The 22,230-nt window shown below is 41.7% G+C and overlaps 1 protein-coding gene across 7 annotated transcripts in view; it reads right to left on the bottom strand.

Moving 5' to 3' along the window:
- Positions 1-14,574: 14,574 nt before the first annotated feature.
- The window catches only part of BIN1 (bridging integrator 1), a 152,735-nt gene continuing 145,079 nt past the window's right edge, over positions 14,575-22,230 (bottom strand). For all 7 annotated transcript variants that reach the window (XM_054970205.1, XM_054970211.1, XM_054970207.1 and 4 more), the window contains one exon: positions 14,575-21,992. In XM_054970205.1, coding sequence (XP_054826180.1) covers positions 21,885-21,992 — 108 coding nt within the window. In that variant the 3' untranslated portion in view covers positions 14,575-21,884. The remainder of the gene's footprint in view (positions 21,993-22,230) is intronic.

Genomic DNA, 22,230 nt, shown 5'->3' with positions numbered 1-22,230 from the left:
CTAGCCGCACCTTGCAGCTGGGCCACTCTTCTCCTAGGACCCTTGGCATTTTCAGCACCTCAGGGTCCAGGTCTGTCACCGTCATTGCCTCCCCCTCAATAAGTAAGATCATGCTGAAGCCTGGCAGCCCTCCAGGGCTCAAGGGGTTCACTGGGGAAGGGGGTAGTGGGCCAGTTGCAGCAGCTCTGGATACCACGCAAGCAAGTTTCATAGCCTCAATGCGTCCTTATTAAGGGGCAGGTCTCCAGATACAGAAAGTGGGAAATCCATGAGATTGATTGCATTCATAGTGCATGCATCTGGATTACAGCATACTGTAACAGATCTTGCCTGTCTACTGATATAAAAAAGACAGCACTGCCATTTAGGGAGGGGTGGCTTTTTATTCTTCAGGTCTGGCACTGCTACCCCTAAGAACAAAACTCTGCCTAGCTGGCCAAAGAGCTGCTTGCTAAGCTGACACAAATAGGCTGCTGCTTGCCTTAAGAGTAGCAACATAGCTGTGTGAGTTCCCTCCTAATCCACTCACTGAATCATGTCATATCCATTTTTTGGATGAAAAATAGACTATGTAATGGGGTGACAGACAAACGAGCAGTCTTGTTAGTCATTGGAAGCTATGCATTTATACGAACTGCAAATGCAGCACAAGGTATGGAAAGAGGAGGGGGATCCATTCTGTATTAACTCTCAATGTGGAAAGTTTCTGCTATCAGTTCCCTTCACTTTAGCCGTACTATTATTTATGACAAGTGAAGTGGGCCATAAAGGCTGGGTTGGGAAAAGGCTGTTCAGATGGAGCAAGATGCTCTTCAGATGGCTGCTCAGGGGAGAGCGAAATGTTTGCACACTGCTAATTGCCTCATAAATTGGTTTTATTCTTGTGGCTGAGGCTAACCTCCCCATTTAAGGTTCATAAAAGGACTCAGTGTGCTAGTTTCACAGTAGTGAAAAGAGCTGTTTGCTGGAAGGGGCAGAGGGCAAGGGGGGCCCTCAAGCTGACTGTTTTAAGCTTTAGGTAAGAATGAATAACATGTCCATTTTTAAGGCTGTGCTAACATTTACTCAGGTCTAGGTCTGGAAAAGATGATAAAATACAAGATTTAAACACTCACTGCTGCCCTCGCCCCCTATCTGTTGCCTAGGGCTTATTCCCATAAGCCCTATATGCAATGCTGCACCTTGCCAACTCTCAGAGTCATGGTAACATCAAGGTATTTGATGGTTACTGAGAGAAAATTAATATGGACTAGTAGTATAGCTTAATGAAAACATCCACAATACATATCATACTTCATCCAAAAAAAAACCCTCAAGCCATAGCCTCAGAGAAGCTTCTGTACTCTCAATGCTAAAACAGAGGGGCCTACCTAAAAGGGGTGTTGTATGGATTACTTATATAATGCACAGGCTTTGAAAAATTGTACCTGTTTCAGGAATTTATCTTGGGCATGACCAGAAACATTTCTGTCATGGAAAGAAGGTTGGAAACATTTTTCCAACAGCCATTCCACTTCTCTTTCAGGTATTTAATAAACCAGTTGCATCCTAATAAGTAACAACAAACGAGTTTTTAATAAAAGTTTGAGTAGGTTCCAGATTTTGTATTCCTATCATAGCTTCCTATTATTGCTGTAAAGACTTGAATGGGCTGATCCAGGGTACTAAGCATTGTAAGATGAAGACAGAAACAATAAAGGTCTCCCCCAAAGACTGCAATCCTGCTGTGGTTTATTTCACTTAACACAATATTATTATAATTACAGCTTGCTCTTGCAGTGTAGAGATACTGGTAAATAGTAAAGTTATGTGAACAATTTTTATCCCTCACTCTGTATCCAAAGGCTGCCAAACCCTCTTCTTCGCACAGATGTGGCTGGGTGGCCTGAACATTTTCAATCTCTAGCTTACAACCTCAACAAAGATATGTTTAGTTTCACTTGCAATGACATGCAGCACAATCTGAATATTAGCTGCTAGAAGGAAGGTTGGTGAAATGCAGTCTGCTATGCTGCACATCAATTCTGATAACATATGACAGCTCATTAACATACATTGGGCAGCTCAGTTTCTGCCAAGTTAAATGGCTTTGTGGTAGCTTTTTTGCTGGTGCAACACCAAGATATTCCAACCTTGCACTTATTTGCACGTCCCTGCTTATTCATGTCCTATGTTATAATTCCTTTATTATCTATTCAGTTGTGAAGGGTGTTCACATTCTGATAATGCCAAACATTCTTCCTTGCAGATGCCATTGTCTTTCGCTGTCAATCATTACAGCCCCAGTCAAAATTCTCATTGGTGCTTCAGTAAATATGACTGGCTTGTAATGCTTTAAGTACAATTATCCATTTCATGTATGATGAACTCCTTCATTCAGGAGCAGCAAGGAGGATAAAAGCTGTTTGCAGTCATGAAGGAACCTTTGTATGCTGGAAGCTGGATTGTTCTCCTTCCTCAGGTTGTTTATAACTCAACTAACTCCAAATCGTACAACACAGGAGAATATAGTCACACCACCCCTAGAGTACATTGGTATCAACAGGAAATTGTTGCTTGTTTAATGTGTTCTCCATATTGTTGATTCCAAAAGGAGTTGGGACATTGTTACACTTGACCTTTACGAGGCCTTTAAGCCTTTCTTGCTCTGTACACAAATGTGAAGAATGTGGGACAACACAGGAAAGAACCATTTGTAAGCTGGCTGCACATTGCCTTGACTTTTAATCTTTCTACGTTTAGGGCATTTTTTCCACATCCACATCTCTGGCACGCTGTGCTGCGGGGTGTTCTGAACATAGTCGGTGATGTATGTATGATTAGGGATGAAACAATCAAAACGCTGGGAGATCCACGGCTGGATATTCCCAGCATTTTTTCAAGCATGATTGGGGAGAGGAAATGAATCCTTTCTCCACTTGTTAGGCTCTCTCATAGTCCTTTAAAGGGAAAAGGTGGGGTTTTTTTTCATTTTAATGGATAATCTCCATATAAACTGGATAAGGGGACATTTCTCAGTGTTAGTTAAGTTTTGATTTTTCCTTCGCCTTTGATGCCCGTTGACTTTACTTTGTCCATTTGGAGATTAATGTAGGGGGGCTGGAGTGCCATGGAAACATTTATTTCATTCTTGGCTCACTACTTAAAGAGTGGCAGAGCAGGAGGAGCTGGCCATATGGGCTTCATTGTGTGGGAGGTACCATCAGGGTTTGGTACTTTTCCCCATGTTGATTAGTATCTGTGTGAAGCCCCCCACAATGACATTATTCATTGTTGATGATATTCAGCTATACTTTTTTCCCAACCATTTTTTTTCCCGATAAGCCCATCAGATACTATTGCTTGGTCGTGGGGCAGTGGCTTTTTAATTTTAACTTTTATACAAGATACAAGCCTCATACAGAATGCATAAAATATGACAAGAACAGTAGCAGGTCTATACTTAAGCCTCTATATGATGTTTCCAGATATCTAAAAATAAGTGTATAAGCTAAGGTTGCCAGCTCCTCCTGGCAAATGGTGGGGACTGGGGAACGGGACATTGGCTGCAGGCTGCACTCTCTGGTGATGTAACGAGGTTGTTAGTGATGTGCTGATGTCACTTCTAGAAGTGATATGTCGCTACCTCACTCAAACGGCTTGGTACTGGGACAAAAACTCTGTTTTTGTCTGAATACCAGGGCTTCACCTGCTGACATGATAGAGTTACTTTTGGGCTTATAGGAAGTGATGCTGAGAGGGCAGTTTATAGATGAAATATCATAGTCATAGAGTCATAGAATCATAGAGTTGGAAGGGGCCATACAGACCATCTAGTCCAACCCCCTGCCCAGTGCAGGATCAGCCTAAAGCATCTCTGACAAGTATTCATCCAGCCTCTTCTTGAAAATTGCCAGTGAGGGGGAGCTCACCACCTCCCTAGGCAGCTGATTCCACTTTTGAACTACTCTGATCGTGAAAAAGTTTTTCCTAATATCCAGCCGGTACCTTTCTGCATGTAATTTAAGCCCATTGCTTCGTGTCCTACCCTCTGCTGCCAACTGGAACAGCTCCTTGCCCTCCTCCAAATGACAGCCTTTCAAATATTTAAAATCATGTTCCCCCTCAACCTCCTCTTCTCCAAACTAAACATTCCCAAGGCCCTTAGCCTTTCATCATAGGGCTGTCTCCAGACCCCTGATCATCCTCGTCACTCTCCTCTGCACCCTCTCGATTTTGGCCACATCGTTTTTGAAGTGAGGCCTCCAGAACTGCACACAATACTCCAGGTTTGGCCTGACCAAGGCAGTATAGAGAGGGGCTATGACCTCCTGCGATTTCGACGCTATGGGCCCTTTGATACAACCCAAGATTGAATTAGCCTTTTTTGCCACCGCATCACACTGACTGCTCATATTTAGTTTACAGTCCACTCTTACCCCAAGATCCCTTTCACATATACTACTGCCCAGAAGTGTATCCCCCATCCAGTATTTGTGCTTCCCATTTTTGTGTCCCAGATGTAATACTGTGCACTTGTCTTTGTTGAATTGCATCCTATTCACAGCTGCCCACTTCTCCAGAATTTTAATAGAATTTTAATTCTATCTTCTTGGGTGTTTGCTACTCCTCCCAATTTGGTATCATCAGCAAATTTAATGAGCAGCCCTTCCACTCCTTCATCCAGATCATTGATAAAAATATTGAAAAGTACCGGGCCCAAAACCGAGCCCTGCGGCACCCCACTGGACACCTCCCTCCAATCTGATGAAACGCCGTTGACCACCACTCTTTGAGTGCGGTCCTCGAACCAGTTCCCTATCCACCAAACTGTCCTATAGTCCACTCCACAGTCTTCCAGTTTGCCCATCAGAATGTCATGGGGGACCTTATCAAAAGCTTTACTGAAATCCAGATAAATCATGTCAACAGAGTTCCCCCCGATCCAGTAAGCTGGTCACTCGATCAAAGAAGGAAACCAGGTTGGTCTGGCAAGATCTGTTAGGAACAAAACCATGCTGACTTCCCCGGATCACTGAGCGGTCCTTCAGATGCTTACAGATTGATCCCTTTAAAATCTGTTCTAATATCTTCCCAGCAACAGAAGTCAGACTGACCGGCCTGTAGTTTCCCGGGTCATCCTTCTTCCCTTTCTTAAAGATTGGGATAACGTTCGCTCTTCTCCAATCTTGTGGCACATCCCCAGTCCTCCAGGAGGCCTTGAAGATGATGGACAGGGGTTCTGCAAGTTCTCTAGAAAGTTCTTTCAGCACTCTTGGGTGCACCCCATCTGGCCCAGGGGATTTGTATTCATCCAATGCAGCCAGATGCCTCTCCACAACCTCTCTGTCAATGTCAATTAGCCACTCAGTTGTCCTGCCACATTTTCTACTATCTTTAGATGTGCCTGAGTTCTTCAGGGAGAAAACAGAGGCAAAGAAGTCATTAAGCCTGTCTGCTTTTTCTCTGTCCTGCATCAGAGTTTCTCCATCTACTCCCAACAGCGGTCCAATTGCTTCTTTTACCTTGTATTTGCTTCTCACATATCTGTAGAAGTTTTTCTTCTTGTAGCGAGTCCTTCTGGCCAGACCCAGCTCGTACTGAGCTTTGGCCTCTCTGATGGCTGATCTGCAGTGCCTAGTGACCCTCATATACTCCTCTTTAGAGGTCTGTCCTTCTCTCCATTTCCTGAACATTTCCTTTTTCTCTCTTAGCTTATTCTGGAGCTCTCTGTACATCCACATCGGTTTCTTGGAGCCCTTACCATGTTTCCGTCTTGCTGGGATAGTGAGGGCTTGAGCTTGCAAAAGCTCGTGTTTGAGAGCTTGCAAAAGCTCGTCTATTCAGCAGACCTTGTAGCTTTTCCCACCTGGTGCTAAAAGAGTCATCAAGAACCTTTCACGCCTACAGTCCACCTTAGGAAACCTCTCCCAACTACATAGTCCACTTCCAGAGACAGCCATTAAGCCATTGTTATGGGGGGCAAAGGAGTCACCTTGCCCCAGGGAGTCTTTCACCCTATAACTGGGCTCCCCAGCCATGTGCTGTGTGTGTTCTGGATCCGTCCACATGCTCCCAGTCTTCATGAAACATGGTCATTTTGCTGCCTCCATGGACCTCTGCTCTTCAAGACTAGTAACTATCGCCCTCTCTGAAACTGCTTTCTCTCATTTTCCTCCCTGATTTTCTTAGTTAGCCTTGTATGTGCACTGCGTGTAACTCCAAGTATCTGCCAACTCCCCGCCTCCCAAAAAAAAGAAAAAGGATTTTCTCCTTTTGAAATCTTTTCAAATTTGCCCACCTGCACGGTGGGCCAATCACAGTGCAGGTTCTGGGCTTGTTAGGGAATGAACCAATCACAGGCATTCAAGGGGGTGGGGTTCCAATATTGCGATATATTAAGAGATCGATATAGCGCAAAATTAGAACAAAATTAGAAAAAGAAAACGAAACATCATCGCTGACGCTCGGTCTCACTCCGCCTTTCATCCCGCAGTTTTCGAAGGAATGTGAACAAATGATAGCGCCACAGAGACGCTATTCTGGCGGGAATGTGAACGGATCCGGGGAGATTGCACAATTCAACATGACACAATCATTCCACAAGAAAAGCGAAAGGTAGGGTGATGTGGATTCAGCCCTGGTGTCCTTGAGATAAGATAACATTCTTCAGCTTGTTAGCAGTTAGTCAAGACTCCATAGCTGAGTTGTCCTTGAACTAATTGCCAAACAATTCGCACCTGCCAGATTGAGTGAGTGTGCCAAGGACTGCAGACTTGCTGCACTCCTCCCTCCTCATGTACACACCTCCTTAGGTGACATCAGCATTTGGTACCTGATTGGCTAGCAGGCCTGGGCCACTCTGGTTTCCAAATAGGATAAAAATGCTTACTTAATAATGGAGCCTTAAGATTTCGGTGGGTTTCAGTAACAACAACTGTAACCTATCCATGGCTTCGCTTTTGGCTCAAGAACTCTGAGACGGACGCTGAGGCACCCATCTATTTGTTTGCTCTGCGGCCTAGCTGTTTCGACTTTTGACCAAAGCCTTTGTTTCTGCACCTTTGACAACATCTTGTTTTGCCTCTTTTAGAATTACTGTGGTATGTATTAGCAAGTGCTTACATGCTTTAAGATTTTTTGGTTTATCCTCACATTCTGTCTTGTGATTTTAGATAACCTTGCACTTTTTAAATAAATAATTATATTTTCTCCTGTGTGGGTTCTTTTGACTCTGAAGCCTCAAAGCTACAAATCACTTGGTTGAACTCACTTTGTGAAACTCGTGAATAGACGTGGGCACGAACCAAAAAAAATTAACAAACCAGCGGTTTGCGGTTCGGTGCCGACAACGATCTCGAGGTCGCGAACTGCAACAAACATTTTCTATTACCGAACTGGTTCATGGTTCATGGGGCGCGGAATGGCCCCCGTGGCACTTAGAGAGCCCATATTCCTGGGGAGTGTTTTGCAGGCTCTCCTACAGCCATCACCCAAGTTTGGACAAGATTGCAAAAGGGATCTTGGCGTTATACCCTCTCCAATCCAAGGCCCCCAGGAAGCTCCCACAAAAATCCAAGCTCAATTACATTCTCTCTGTCTCTCCCCAAAGGCTAGCAAGTGGCAAGCAACAGCCCTGTCACACTCCACTGCTTGCTGAAAGTGAAACCCAGCCTGGGAGCCAACGGCTATATATAAGCACAGGTCCCGTTGAGCAACGCAGGAGGTCTGTGTTTGGCCATCAGAGCTGCATATCGGGTTTGCAGGTATGAGATTGGAGTGCCCATGGCTACAGAACACCTCCTTCCCCCTCTCTCCCCTGGGTGTCTTCTCCTAACTTGTAACCACTTTGCAGCTCCATGGTTGGAAGGAAGACCTGCTGATCAAGGTAAGCTGGGCTTCCATTCGGGTTTTCAGGGTGACAGAATGTGCACAGACAGAGTTCAGGCATTCCCCCGGCTCCGTTGCCAGTGGAATTGATTGCTGGCGCCTGACTGTCTGGCTTCCCGAACCGTGGCTGAACGCACCGAACCAGGCCTCTCCCCAACGCTGATTCGTTTGCCCTGGACAATAACGAACCGCTGGATCACGCGATCGCCATTTTTGTGGGGTTTTTGAAGTTCGTAATGCAGTTCGTGCCCATCTCTACTCGTGAACCACCTACCATAATAATATTGTTTTGTGAACTGTTCTTGCAAACCACCCTTGCAAGGTAGACTTCTGCTCTGTTAATTCCGATAGGCTTGGAGCTTTGTCCCTTAACTCTTTTGCCTTGGGATAGTCAAAGGGACTGGTGGCAGCCTAGCTGGGCAGTTGTGATTCTCTCATTGCCAATTTTGTAATCTGTGTGAAACCAGCCTTCAGGGCAGCCTGCAGCTCAGCTGTGTCGAGGCAAAGGTACCCTATACCCGAGACAGTTTGGCCTTTTATTTCTCTTTAATTTTTTTTAAAAAACCCTTTCTGGTTGAACATCTGCCTGATTCGTTTGAGAGTTCTCTAAGGGAATAATCCCCATAAACATTGATAGAGATTCCTAGTTATCCCTTCTCACTTTCCTCCTTAATGCTAATCCCCCTGACTAATTAGGAGACCACCTATTTGGGTAATACTTTTATTGAAGAAATATGATGAGAAAGGTATATCTCTGCAACAAAAGGAACTAGAGACTTGCTTTTTTAAAAAAATGAAAGTTGGAAATTCAGAGAACCTGATACACAGGTTGTCGTAATAATAATATTTAATCGCTCATTTTTTTAAAAAAGGGCTGGGTGGTATGGGGTGGGGGTGGCTGCTTCTGGGGGTCTGGCAAAGGGACACTATAAGGAAACCTACCGCATGGAAGCCCCATTGCTGCTGTGTTGTATTGGTAACTGAAACAGCAATGGGCAAACTACACAGCCCAGTCTCCATGTGGAAAACACCCTTTGCATTAGCAAGTCCTTTCAGAACACTAGGCTTCCTGTTTCAAAATCAGAAAATTAACCTTTGCATTCCATATGTCAGGAAAGCACTTATGACAGTATATTTTTAAAAGCCCTTAGCTATATATTAAGAAGCTCTTAGCCTTTAGTATTTCTGTGAGGAAGAATCTGTTGGTAATTTAAGTTTTTTTAAAAAAAAAATTCTGTTGACTTTGAGAGGTGCATTTGTATCCGCCTATTGAATTCCATGAGGGTGGTTGAGCTTAATTAAATAAAAATGTGAAGCAAGTTTAAGTAAGGGCAATTAGATGGAAAGGCAGCATGACTGGATATGAATGCTGATTAACCTAATAACAGGCTGTAATGCAGCTTTATGGGAACTAAATGGTTTGTTTAATGGATAGAATGGCTCATAGTGTATAATATATAAAGTTCCTAACAATAAACATTTAATTAGCAAATCCTCTTCTGTTTTTCCTCAATGTGCAAAGCAAAGTGGTTAATAAAAAAGTCACTGGATTGGAGTTATTTATGTCTCAGTGAAAACTAACTTCCACACTGCACTGGTGTAACCAATACGAAATGCCAGTCTCTCTCAGTTTTTGGAAGGTATAAACAGGCTGATAGTTTATCATGTCATATTTTACATCTCCCAAGGGATTACCTCATTTTATCCTCATAACAACCCTAGGAGGAGGGTGAGGCTGAGAGTCAGGCCACCCTCTCATCACATGACTGAAAGAAACCTGCAGAAACGGGAAGGGCAGGCTTCTATGGTCTTTGAACACAGGTCTCAAACAAGAACGTTGTGACATTTAAAAATCTTGCAGCCTGCATATTAAAAACACTGTTATCTCATCCTGTTTTTTTCTGAAAGAGTTCAGAATTCTCCAGCCAAATGGTTCAGATGTTTAAGTCACCCTATAGGAAAGGTTGGCATTGTGGTCATGTATATATATATGTACAATGTGTTATTTTGTCCCCATGTTATGTCTGTTGGGTTTTAGTAGAGAGAATTGTCCATGTTCCCATTTTCCTGGACATTTCCATCTTTAATTACTCTGGTAGCATGAAAATTGCTTCTGCATCATTCCTTCCCCATTACCAGAATGGCAGGTCACATAGAAGGAGCTGCTGGTGAGAAAAGGGTAGCACTGCGAGCTTTTTTGGACACTGGTGAGTGGTATGCCTATTGAGTAGCAGAATCAGTGACAGATGTTTTCTCCCTATTTTGTCATGCTCAAAGGTGATGTCCATAAGTAACTTGACAGGGTCCCCCTCCCCCTTTTTTTCATGCAGCAGTCTTCTTTTTCCTATCTTTGTTGTCTCTGAAGAAGTACATACTCATGAATTGGGGAAAAACTTATTTTCTTTGGCTGTAACATGCATTGTTATAGAAATTAGAGTGACTGAATGTAAATAAAAAATCCAAGATTTCAACCTTCAAACAGAATAAAGTTGAACAGTTGTAATTTGTCTTGCAGAGGTGAGAACTGCTGTTTGAAATGCCATATTCGGCAGACAGCCTGGTCACCCTAGTAAAAATATTTCTTTCCTGTCCAAACATTTGCTATTCTACCCAACAAGTATGTGTTTCTTTTTGAAGAAGCATATACTCATGGATTGGGGTGGGGGGAACTTATTTTCTTATATGCTAGGGTTCCCAGGTGCCTGCCAGTGGCAGGCGATTTTCTGGGATTCCTGCCTCTGTCCGTTGACCATTAGCAATTGGTGGGAGGAGAATGGCTGCATGCAAATTGTCCACCATCAGCAGGCAGGCCAGAGAAATGGGTGAAAATGAGCCCATGTCCCCAGCCAATGATCTCACTTCCAGAGCAACCCAGAAGCAACAGCATCATGCCAAGGCCAATTCTTTAGGAATCAACCCAAAACATGGTGAAAACCACACCAGAAGTGACATCATCAAAAGGTGTCACAGGAGTGCACACATGCTGATACGCATATGCACAGAGGGTTAAATGCCTGCTGCCACACACACTGTACACCTCCAACACCCGCTAATAGGTGGGGAGGGGAGGGGACCTGGCAACCCTACCTGTTTCAGGGACCATATATAAGGCCAAACTAAGCTCTCTTCCTCTATGGGTAACTTAAGTGGAGTAAGAACTTTGCCCCACATTAGGTATAGAGGTATGGTTAAAGACTAATCTGTAGCTACACTATGATCATCTGGGTGGGCCATGGCCCCATGACAGAGCAGCTACGTGGCATGCAGGTGGTCATGGTTTCAATCCCTAGTGCCTCCAATTAAAAGGATCAGGTAGTAGCTGTCATGTGAAGGACTTCTACCTAAGACCCTGGAGAACCCGCCAGTCTGAGTAGCAATTAGCAAATACTGATCTTGAGGGACCAATGGTTTGCTTCAGTATAAGGCAGCTACTTTGTGGGTCCTCCAATGAAAAACATAGGCTAGGAAAGAGAGCTGTCATCAGCTTGCTTGTCTAATGAAAGGTTCCATCAGTTTTAGGGGGATTGCGAAACTAAACAGTTGTATTTGGCTGCACTGAATGCTGAATATTGGCAGCGGGTAGATCTGCCAGCCAGCCAAGAGTATATTCACAATAGCTTCCTGACCTAGTCCCTTGTTAGCAAAAATGGTCCAAGGAGACTCGCCTGATCTTTAACTGTCAGAAGCCAGCAAATGAATTATGGGTGCTGGCTAGGTTTGCTGTTCCTGCCTTATTTATTTATAGTCTTGCAAATTGGACAGTACAGAAGCCAGGACAGACTGATTGCCAATCACAGTTGTGTTTCATTCCGACTGCTAATGAAGAAGAGACACTGTGCCTTAGCAGAGAAGCAGTGATGTATTTGGCTCAGGCACAGGTCATCCTGAGACAAAGCTGCCAGCCCCATATCTGCAGCATCCTTAATTTATGGTCCTACTGACTGTCTTGCTGTGGCTGCCTCCCAAGGACACTCCATTCAGAGGAGACATCACCATTGTAGTAATAGGGGCATGGGTGTTAGATATTGATTGGATATGGCTACTTTATAAATGTCCCTCAAATATTCAGAAATGTAGCAGAGACACAGAGGTTAGGCCACCAGTTCTTTGTTCAAGGCATACTAGCACAAACTTGGTTATTTTCACTTTCAGCATCACATGGTTCTCCCCAAATAAACAAAGGCCATGCTCTAGGAAAGATAGCGAATACACCTCTGATTTAATTCTTAGCTAGGATTTGTACCATCAGGTACTTCTAAATAAGGTTCTGTTCAGATAACACTTTGTATGTACTGGTATGTGCATGCCTATGAATCCATATGACACTTAATGCAGTCAGACCTGTGTCACCGTACCACCTTCTTGCCATGCTGATACAGAGTTTGGAAGACTCAACAGAAATGAACTCCAAAAGTATCAAGAATGTTTCCCAAATGCTACAGTACTGCTGTAGCATAGTGGTTAAGTGGCTGGGTTGCAAATCAGCACTCTGCTGGTTCAAATCCCATTACTGCCATGAGCTCAGTAGGTGGTCTTTGGTTGTTCACTCTTCTCAGCCCCAGCTCCCCAGCTGTATTGTGGGGATAATTATGTCACTGACTTTGTTCACTGCTCTAAGTGGGGCACTAATCTGTCTAGAAGAGCAGTATGTAAGCACAGTTGTTATTATGAGACTCAACGGTTATGCTACAAACTAATAAAAATGCACACAGCTTAAGTTATTAAAGCATGGTGGTAAAAAGATGATAAAATGGATCTCTTTGTCTATTCTTTTAAGGGTTGTGTCAAGAGTGGCACAAGGATTTGAATTTGTGTCTGAGAAAATACTTCATGTTAGATAATCCACAATAGTCATAGAATAATGTAAGAATTGTGAGAACATTCTTACAAGAGTGCATTGGATTGGGATTTTTTTTTTGTCAACCTTTAGCTGCTTTGTCATGTGAAAAAATGTATATTGAGAGTTAGTGACTGGGAGAACAGAATCAGGTACTTGAAATGAATTCCAAAACTGGCAGTAATTGCCATGGTTTCTTATTTTTGTGAACTAGAATTTCTTCCCCCACTTCTTGATAGCTTCTCTTTGATAGCCGCATAGCTCACTTTGCCTGGTATGACCTCATATGCAGGATTGCCAACTTCTGAACCAGCCCTAGAGCTGAACCTTTAAATATCCATTTAACATATAGCAATTAGTAGGTGATAATGTTGATCTCCATGCTGTGAAAAGCTTCATTTGTTGGTTCCTTCGCACTAAAGCTGCTGTTAAAAGGCAGACAAGTAAACCAGGAGACCACTCTCCATTCCCATCCCATTGGCAGCCCAGGCTGCAAGGGATCTCTGTGACCACTGGAAACTCACACATGTAAGAGAGTGAACCAGTAGATGCTTTGTTTGTGCAGCACACATGCTCCACCAACCCTGTTTTTAAACATGCATTGCTAACATGGAGGTAGGAATGATAAGTCACAGAGGCATCTAATTCTGGGTGCTTCTGCATTAGCCCTTTCCTACATATAAGTTGACATCAAAGGTTTACCTATTACAGAGTACCCAGTCATCATCACTTGCATACAATGGTATTATAGTGCTTTCCCTTTTTCCAAGACCCAGTTTGTCACAATTTTTCTAACTGCCAATGGGATCGCAGTGCTCATGTATCACATCTGGACTGGAGAAGCATTCAGCTGGCATTGAGTAGTGATCAGTTAGTAAGACTTGTTTTCATGTATTTTCTTGGCCTGTGTTTCCTGATTGTATTGCCACAATGACCTGTCTTATACTCAGGGAGTCTTTTAAAAAATGTTCAGTGCTATGGATCAGCTACTGGGGAGAGAGACTAGAATCACATTCTCCCAACTTTACCTTCCTCCCCAAACCCTTGATCAATGGAATTCTAATCTCCATTGGCTTTCATTATGTGTTCTAAAACATAAATCCTCCTCTCCCATTAATATTCCAACAGCTTTAGTTGCTTAATTTTATATGAGGTTAGTTCTAAGCACGTGTGCGCAAATAGGCATTACAGTGTTTAAAATGGAGAACATAACACCATATTAAGAGAGACTATAATTGCAGACCCATTTCTATTTCATTGGTGGTAGTGGAGAGTGCCACCAAGTCATAGCTGACTTAGGCAATCCCTGGTGGGGTTTTCATGGCAAGAGACTCACAGAAGTGGTTTGCCATTGCCTGCCTTTGCAATTCTGCTCTTCAGTGGAGGTCTGCCACCCAATTACTAACCAAGGCCAATCCTGCTTAGCTTCCGAGATCTGAAAAGATCTGGCTCAGCAGAACACTATATGCCCTAAAGGGCACTAGCATGAAAAAGACCCTTCTGAAGCAATATCCTAATGCCTAAATATGGCTTATTTAAAACATAAGGCAGGTTGGGAAAAGAGCCCAAGGGGGAAGGCTTAAGTCTGCTCTACCATGCCTTATGATCCTGATCTAAATCAGGCCCTGCATGCCCAGGAACTGAGCCCCCAGCAGGGAATTCACAAGTGCACATTTGATCACATGACCCCAAGGGGGAAAAAAACATAGTTGCGCCCAAAGAATTTCTACTGTTCACAGATCTTGAGAAGTTAGAACATACTTTGTATACAGGTGTGCTTATGTGTGAGTGCATGCACAGGAAAAACAGGATGCACTGTGGAATGTCTTAAAGAAAGTGGAGGAGGAAAAAGAGAACAGTACGACAAGGAAGATGACACAAATTATATTTCTGAATATTTCCAGGGGGAAACAAACATATGGGATAAATTCATGTAGTACATATCACTCAAAGTGGAAGTCACAGTTCTCAATACACCAGGATCCTTTTTCCTTTTTGTAAAAGAAGGGAAACCCACCCCAAATGTTAAGTATTCCTTGAATAAAAAGGTTGAACTAAGTGGCTGAAACAACAGAAGAATTGATAATGCTTGAAATACAGAGAATGGGTCAGTGAGTTATATTGGAAAGAGGGGACAGCATCCAGCAAGCCTCAGATAAGACAGGAAGGTTCCATCAACCAGAATACAGAGCTCAAGTTAGTTGTATCTGCAGCAGAAAGAATTACATAGGCAGAGAACCTCAAAATAAGTATTCTTTTTTCCCACTCCATGGCAAATACAGAAAGGCAAAATACCCTTATTTCCCAGCATTATTATGGTAAAAATTCAGGTATGATGTTTGAAAGAGCTGTGGCTGTCTGCTTTTGAGGATAGTGTTTGAATACAGTTTCATCTTACTTGTTGCCCAAGAAATCTTGTTGAGAGAGGAGACATTCAGGCCAATTCCTAAACTACAATGGCACAAAAATGTCTGGTCCAGTCAACTTCGGCTAGCAAAACACTTCTATACCATTGTTCCATTCACTAACATTCAAAATCCACAATTTAAATTGTAACACCTCATCTCTCCCTCCGTAGCAAGTGAACAGAGGCAAAGAACTCACTCCCATCAATACTTCAAAAGGCACCTTCAAAGCACCTTGAAAATGAAGTATCATTTCCAAATGAATGGGAAACTCTATCTCTAGAGCATCAGTAGATAATGTGACATATGACAACTCACTTTGTGATGCTCAGAGCATTTGCAGAGCTCCTGCAATTCCAAAACACTGCCCAGACCAGAACCTTCCAAGGTTACACTCTGTCCAGCAGAGCATTGGGCAGATGAGGAATCCAGAATCTTCTATACTTAAACTGCTCACCTGGAGCAAATGAATAGGACCTTGTTTAGCAGGAAATGTGCCCTATTTGGTAATATTTTCTTCTTGATTTGTGAGCAGTGCGGTTAACCATAATGGAAAGCTGGTGCTACATTAATCTGGCATTCAATGTCATGTAGGTTCATCCTCAGAAGTATTTTTTCCCCAATTTCTTTTTACCAATGCAGTGTGTGGCTGATTATCAGTAGTTAACATGCATAAATGTTACCAGCCTGATTCCAACCAAACTGCCTACATACTGGAGCATTCTCCATATAGGTAAGCTCCACCAGGGAGTTTGTGCCAATACTTGGCCAAGAAGCTAGAAGGAGAGCAGGATTTCTATACTTGTTCTTTGTACCATCTGCTCAATGAGATTCTGTCCTCTTACAGACTTCAGGCCAACTTAAGTATCCCTACAGAGCATAGTATCCAGCTCTGAATGTGTATGGCCCTGCAGAAGAGTGGCTTGTTTAATTATGGGGAGGTGAAGATGCCAACCAACCATGCTCCTTTCTGAACATATGGTTCCTTGGAAGGTCTTCCAGTTATTCTGTACAGCTGAACCATGACTTTGCTGGATTTATTTAACGTATTTAAAATATTATAATCAGCTAGCAACTGGGAAATTTCAAATATATGGCAAATTGGGGTGTCCCTTGAAAGAGGAGGACCAGCCTTACCTTTTCAAAACAATTAAATATCTTTATAAAATCTGCCTCAGCTTGCCACATTAACGCCTCAAATTTCCACTCAAATCTATCCATCACCTTAACCTCATTTTAGAATCTGATGTTAGAATCAAATTGTGCGAAGTCACAGACCCTTTTAAAAGGAGACTTCTTTTGCAAATCTGAAGCTCTCTTTTCCTTAGAATTCAGTGAGTCCAAAAAGGTAGTTAGCACGTTGCAATAGTCGCTTAACTACTTTACCAAAATAAAGCCACATCTTACCCCAAATATATATTAATTCTACTGCTCATATGATGACTGTCAGTATTCCATGAAAACAGTCAAACACATGAGCAAGAATAGAGGACAGTGATCAGCTTCCCTTTTATGTTTAAAAAAAACCCTCCAGAAAGTAACCTCACACTCTTCAGACGCACAACACAAAAAGGGACAGAAATGCACCTACAACTTCCCCTTTCTCTTAGATCATGCTACAGTAAGTCATAGGAATGCATTTCTTTCAAGCCCTGGCCTTACCATCCATCACCATGTGATAACAATATTTCTTCTTTGCCCCCATTTGGTGGAAAACATAAGAAAACCAGTATTTCAAGAGAGATTAATATGACACAAATATTCACAATTACAAAAAACCCTCAGTCTAGATTCCTAGTACTGAAGTACTATCCGAAGAAAATAAGGGTACATTATCTAATGTCTCTGGCTTTTCTCAGTTTGGGAACTTGGAACAGGATAAGTTGCAAATTTAGCATTCTATGCACTATGAAATTTAAACCCTGAAAATGCCCACTACTGAGGATGTGGGTAAATATTGGATGAATGCACAAACTAGTTGCCTTATGCTTCTACAGACTTTTATGCTGTTCCCCTACATTACCAATACTCAAATTATGAGTGGAATCAATGAAATTTACAAGCTCAATCCCAACCCTAAACTGAGTTATGAAGGCCAACTCTCCTTTTAAACCTTCTGAAACAGTAACTAACATGCCATCTATCTGGTGCAAGTTTACTGCCACCACCTGGAAATTAAAGAACTACATCCATCTGATAACAGTAACTATACCCCCACATCCCTCTCCCTTGATCCTGCAGGAGCAGGTAACAGCTCAACGTTGTCCCACAATGTTGTCAGCATTATTCCAATGAAAAAAAGTTGAAGCAAGCAAGGATACATTTCATCCTGAGATGTCTGAAATAATGGCAACATGGTTCCTGTCTCCTCCACCTCTATTCCCCACCAAGAACAGACACAATTCCAGCATTGCAATTGACTTTTTGAGACAGATCAGTGCATTTAGGCATATTCTACTGAGTATATGACCATCTCTAGCAAAATCTTGGACCACAAATAATCTAAGCTTTTGTTTTTTAAAATAATCACTAAGGAATTCTTCAAAAGGGAATTCAGATTCATAATTTTCCTATCAATAATCACTATCTTCTAACACCTTTGAACTGAGCAGAACCATAGGATCGCTTTCACACATAGTCATTTCTTAAATTGCTATCATTTCTGCTTACGAAATCTTATATGCACCAGTATTTGTGACAAAAGCATGTGTGTCCCTTTCTCCATAGAAATGTGACGCTTGTGGGAGTATCCCACAGCAGGTTCAGATGGCAATAGAGACGTGTGCTCATCATATATAACAGTATGCATATGGTGTATATGGAATTTCCTACGTGGAATGGCTATCACTTCATTAAATCCATCATGTTTGAAGTGGGCCAAGCAGCATATAAACTTGTAATACAGATGACAGAAAACTATTAAGAGAAAAAGAAAAATCTTTTTTAAAAAATCAGTTCAGTCATGTTACAATTCAGTCTGTATATAGTATAAAACAGATTTTAATATGACTGAAGGCTGCTGAATTAATCTTCACATTACTTTTAACAACTCAAGGTAAAACACACACACTGAATTTTTTTTCTCTTTTATTTCTAGAGTTTCTGATAAGGCACATTCAACTCCAGTAAAACTTATACCAGGTTTCAAAGTAGCCTGTTGGTTTTATACACCACAGACTAAACTACTTTAATAGTCATTCAGTTGTTTCAGGGAGTCCTTGGAACTTTAGCTGGGGGTAGGAAAAGGATAGATTTCTTTAAAACTTTGTTCTACCTTTATATAATTACAAAACCCAATTTTAATTGAGTTAAAAGTGGTATAATTCCAGTATAAATTTGTAGCGTAAATGAATATGCTGTTCTTTATGTTTGTGATTTGTTTCAAAGTTGTTGGGATTTTTCCCCCTAAGCTCAAATACAAATGGTTCAGAAGATCTACTTGTTTGCACTGCCTGTTACCCCCTCTATCTGCCTGTTACATCGTCATCCCAACTTTACTATACTATGGTCCCAGACCTCCATCCCATGCCCATTCAATAACTTCACTGACCCTTGCATTTACACCTTGTGCAAGATCCAAGCTGTAGGGGTTCCATCTTTATTGTCAACTGAATTATTCCCTCTTAACAGAGCAACTTTCTTCAGAAGCAAATAGAGATCAGTGAAGCAAACCATATTTTCTGTTACAGCAACTGAAGAAAATTTAATGAGAGACCTGAAAACTACAAACTCACCACTGTGATTGCAAAGGTGAAGAGCTATACCAATTTGTACAGCATCAGAACACAGCATCAATAAGGACACAGTACAATACTGGATGGTTGCTTTTCCATAACAAAGTGAAGAGTTGAATGGAAAAGTTTTGTAACACTTGCCTGAAAATCAGACACACATACACACTCCAAAAAATATAAGCCATATCGAAAACAATGAATTAGCAATCAGCATAACTTCCAAATACACCTACTGTTCAAAAAATGAGTATTTAGGCATCATCACATTATGAATGTTTTGTATCATAATAATCTCAACATCTTTTTAAAAATCCATATCTCCCCCCCCCCCCATAAAAATAGATATTATATTGAGATTTTCCATACCGGGTAAACATGTTTTACTTTATATTTCTTTATATATGCCTCCCAACATTGTCCTTAGATAGATGACAAACTGGGTTAAAATGCATAAAAATAGAGTTTGGGGGACGCCGTGAATAATGTGAGAATATGGATCTACAAGAGCAACAATGCAGTAACTTACAACCTTGCAGTGGGTGGAACTGGAGAAGATGACAATTCTAGAATACAGAAGACTTTAAACAACACATGCTTGGTTGAGAGCATCACCAAAGCCAGAACATAGTGATTTTGTAGAAAAGCCACTTTGAGACAGAACAGATCTGCATCTTCATTACACTGCTGTAAAAACTGGAGTCATTCCACTAAAGACAGGCGGATGGATTATAATGGATGCATTGACATCTGTAACCAAACAACACACACACACGCAGCCTTCTCCAAAGCCCTTGGCACTGCATACATTGATGACTGTGCAGTGATTCTGATGGTGATTCACATCCATAATAAAATACAAAATTGCACCATTTACTTTTTACTGAGTATGGTTGAAGTCCTATCTTACAACCTGTAGCAAAGGGCTATCTGCTTTCTCTCTCCCAGACACTCAGTGTTCTACAAGTAAGGGAATTGCTAAGCTGTTTAGTCATCTATCTTGATTTACCATGCTTTGCTAAAAGCAGTTCATATTTTATAAAATTCTTAAATGCAGCAATCCCACATCATATGCCACTGCAATGTGAGGAAGCCTGTCCTAGAGGAATCCCTTCAAGTCGATTTAAAAAAAGAAAAAAGAAAAAAGCCAAAGAGCAACTTGGAAACAAACAAACATTTCCACAAAAGAATATGAAGCACTCACTAGCCACATCCATCATTCAAGTAAAGTTTATCGTTTGGGAAGTCAGTTATGGGCAAAGAAACCTCTTGCTTTTGATAGGACCATTGTTCACTTTGAAAGCTGCCTAGTAACTTGATTGCTTATAACAATATGCAACACAACTAACAAACATGAGTGATAAAAACAGTAAGAATCCCAGTACATATTAGATCAATTGTTTCAAATATTCTGCTAGGAGAACTTTATTCTGCCTCTACCATGTGATATTTCGGCATTGTAGAGGATTCTGGGTCATATTCCTTGACATTCAGTTCAAATGGAGCATGTTAGACCTCAGAGTTGCCCAGAATAAACTGAGAGGGCACCTCAGAACATCTCCCAAATTCTTCTGTGGTTGTATATTGCAGGAGAAGGAGGCAGGACAAGTTTGCCTTCTTTTCCTGCCTTCTCTTTAGGGATTTCAGGGTTCTATGGGAAAACATAAAGGAACACCACCTCCAGTTTGCACTGCTGTGATTTAAAGGGAATAAATATAAACTAGCTATATTTTTAAAATAAATCCTTATTTCTTTCATTTCCCCTCCTGATCCCATGAGCCATTGCACTGGCAAGCACATGAAGTATAGCAAGTGTGGCATAAGAAGGCTTTTTCTTTTTGCAAATGGCAACTGCCCATAGTGCCAGATAGTTACAGGGGTGTAGCAGCAGGGGAAATATTGCTATTCCATGAACAGCTACCTTTGTCAGAGTGCTTATGCACAGCAGAACAGAGAAAACAGGCGTAACATTAGGATCCACTCACCTCACCTCTGCATCCTCCTAAAATGCATCTCACCTAACTCAGAGCCAGTTTTAAATTGCCACAACCATATGTAATTGGTATTATAATGGAACATTAACTGGCATTGTTGAAATCACTGTGCATTGTTGCAGCTCAGGCTGCCCAACCTACTGCCCTCTGTCCATGGGATGAAACAGGTGAATAGAAATTTTGTCTGCAGAATTCTCCAACTGTAAACAAAAATAATAACTTTTCTTCCCCCAATTTTCCTGCCACACATTCCCAGCTAAGTAAAAGATTCTTTTTTAAAAACAAAATTATAACAACCTTTTATATAAAAAGGAGCTTTTAGTTTTCTTTTAAGGGCTCAAAGTAGCATGTGCCAATGTAATATATTCAACAATCACATGGCTGAAGGAGCTTTGGATTTGGGCAGCTTCATAATTATTCTGTCTGATATGCACTCCCAGGTAACTCTGCATTTAAATGTATAAAATCACAGTTCTTGTTACATTTTCCAAAGGGAAGAACACACTCACACACACACACACATATATAATTTTAATTTGCGAACACTGTACACTACGTATTTCTTTTCAATAGCATGACAGGCATTGGGCGTATCACTGCAGGTCTGAATAACTGCAAGGTCAGAACTCTGAGGGATGCCACATAAGTAACCTTAGCCACAAGACAGGTTGACCTCACCTTCCCACAAGGTAAACTTGAGTATGTAGTTTCAGGAAAGTTGACAGTTTCATGGCTCATGATGCTGCACACTCTAATTTCATTTTACACAAAATTGCTCAGCCACCTTGGTTAACAACCATCTTAGTAGCAACACTGTTCAAATCAAAAGGAAAAAGGATATTTTCAACCTGCCTTTCTTTATTACCTATATATTTGATAATAACTCTTTGAATTCAATGTACTTCTAAAACCCTTGTTTTCTGTGAAGAACACAACTGTTAGGCTTTTGTTCCTTTAAAATTTTCTCCTTTTTTCAGATTTTTCCCAGAGGGAAAACAAAGACTTCTTGCTTTCTGTTGCAGAGAAGCCACCTAGCAGCTCCAGGACTTCACTGCACTCGTTCTGTGAAATTCTCTGGGAAAACTCCTCGGCATTGGTCAAATTCTTTGTGCTGCAGCCAATCAGATTCTTTCACACCCATCAGCCATCCTTCATCCTGTCACAGAAAAAAAGGGAGGGTTGAGAGAAATAGTTTGTGTATGCAGTTTGAGTAGCAAACAGGAGGATTCAGAGCCAAGCTACAAGTGACGCCTGACACAGGTTGGACACTTGTCAGCTTCCCTCAAGTTTTGATGGGAATTGTAGGCATCCTGGTCTTACAGCTTGGCTCTCCATTTAATTGAAGTTTACAGAAACCCACACATACACACCCAGCAGAGGGGAAGGGGGGCGCC

Source organism: Eublepharis macularius, chromosome 2 (genome assembly GCF_028583425.1).
Source record: "Eublepharis macularius isolate TG4126 chromosome 2, MPM_Emac_v1.0, whole genome shotgun sequence".
NCBI lineage: Eukaryota > Metazoa > Chordata > Lepidosauria > Squamata > Eublepharidae > Eublepharis > Eublepharis macularius.
This window is presented reverse-complemented; position numbering and strand designations above follow the sequence as displayed.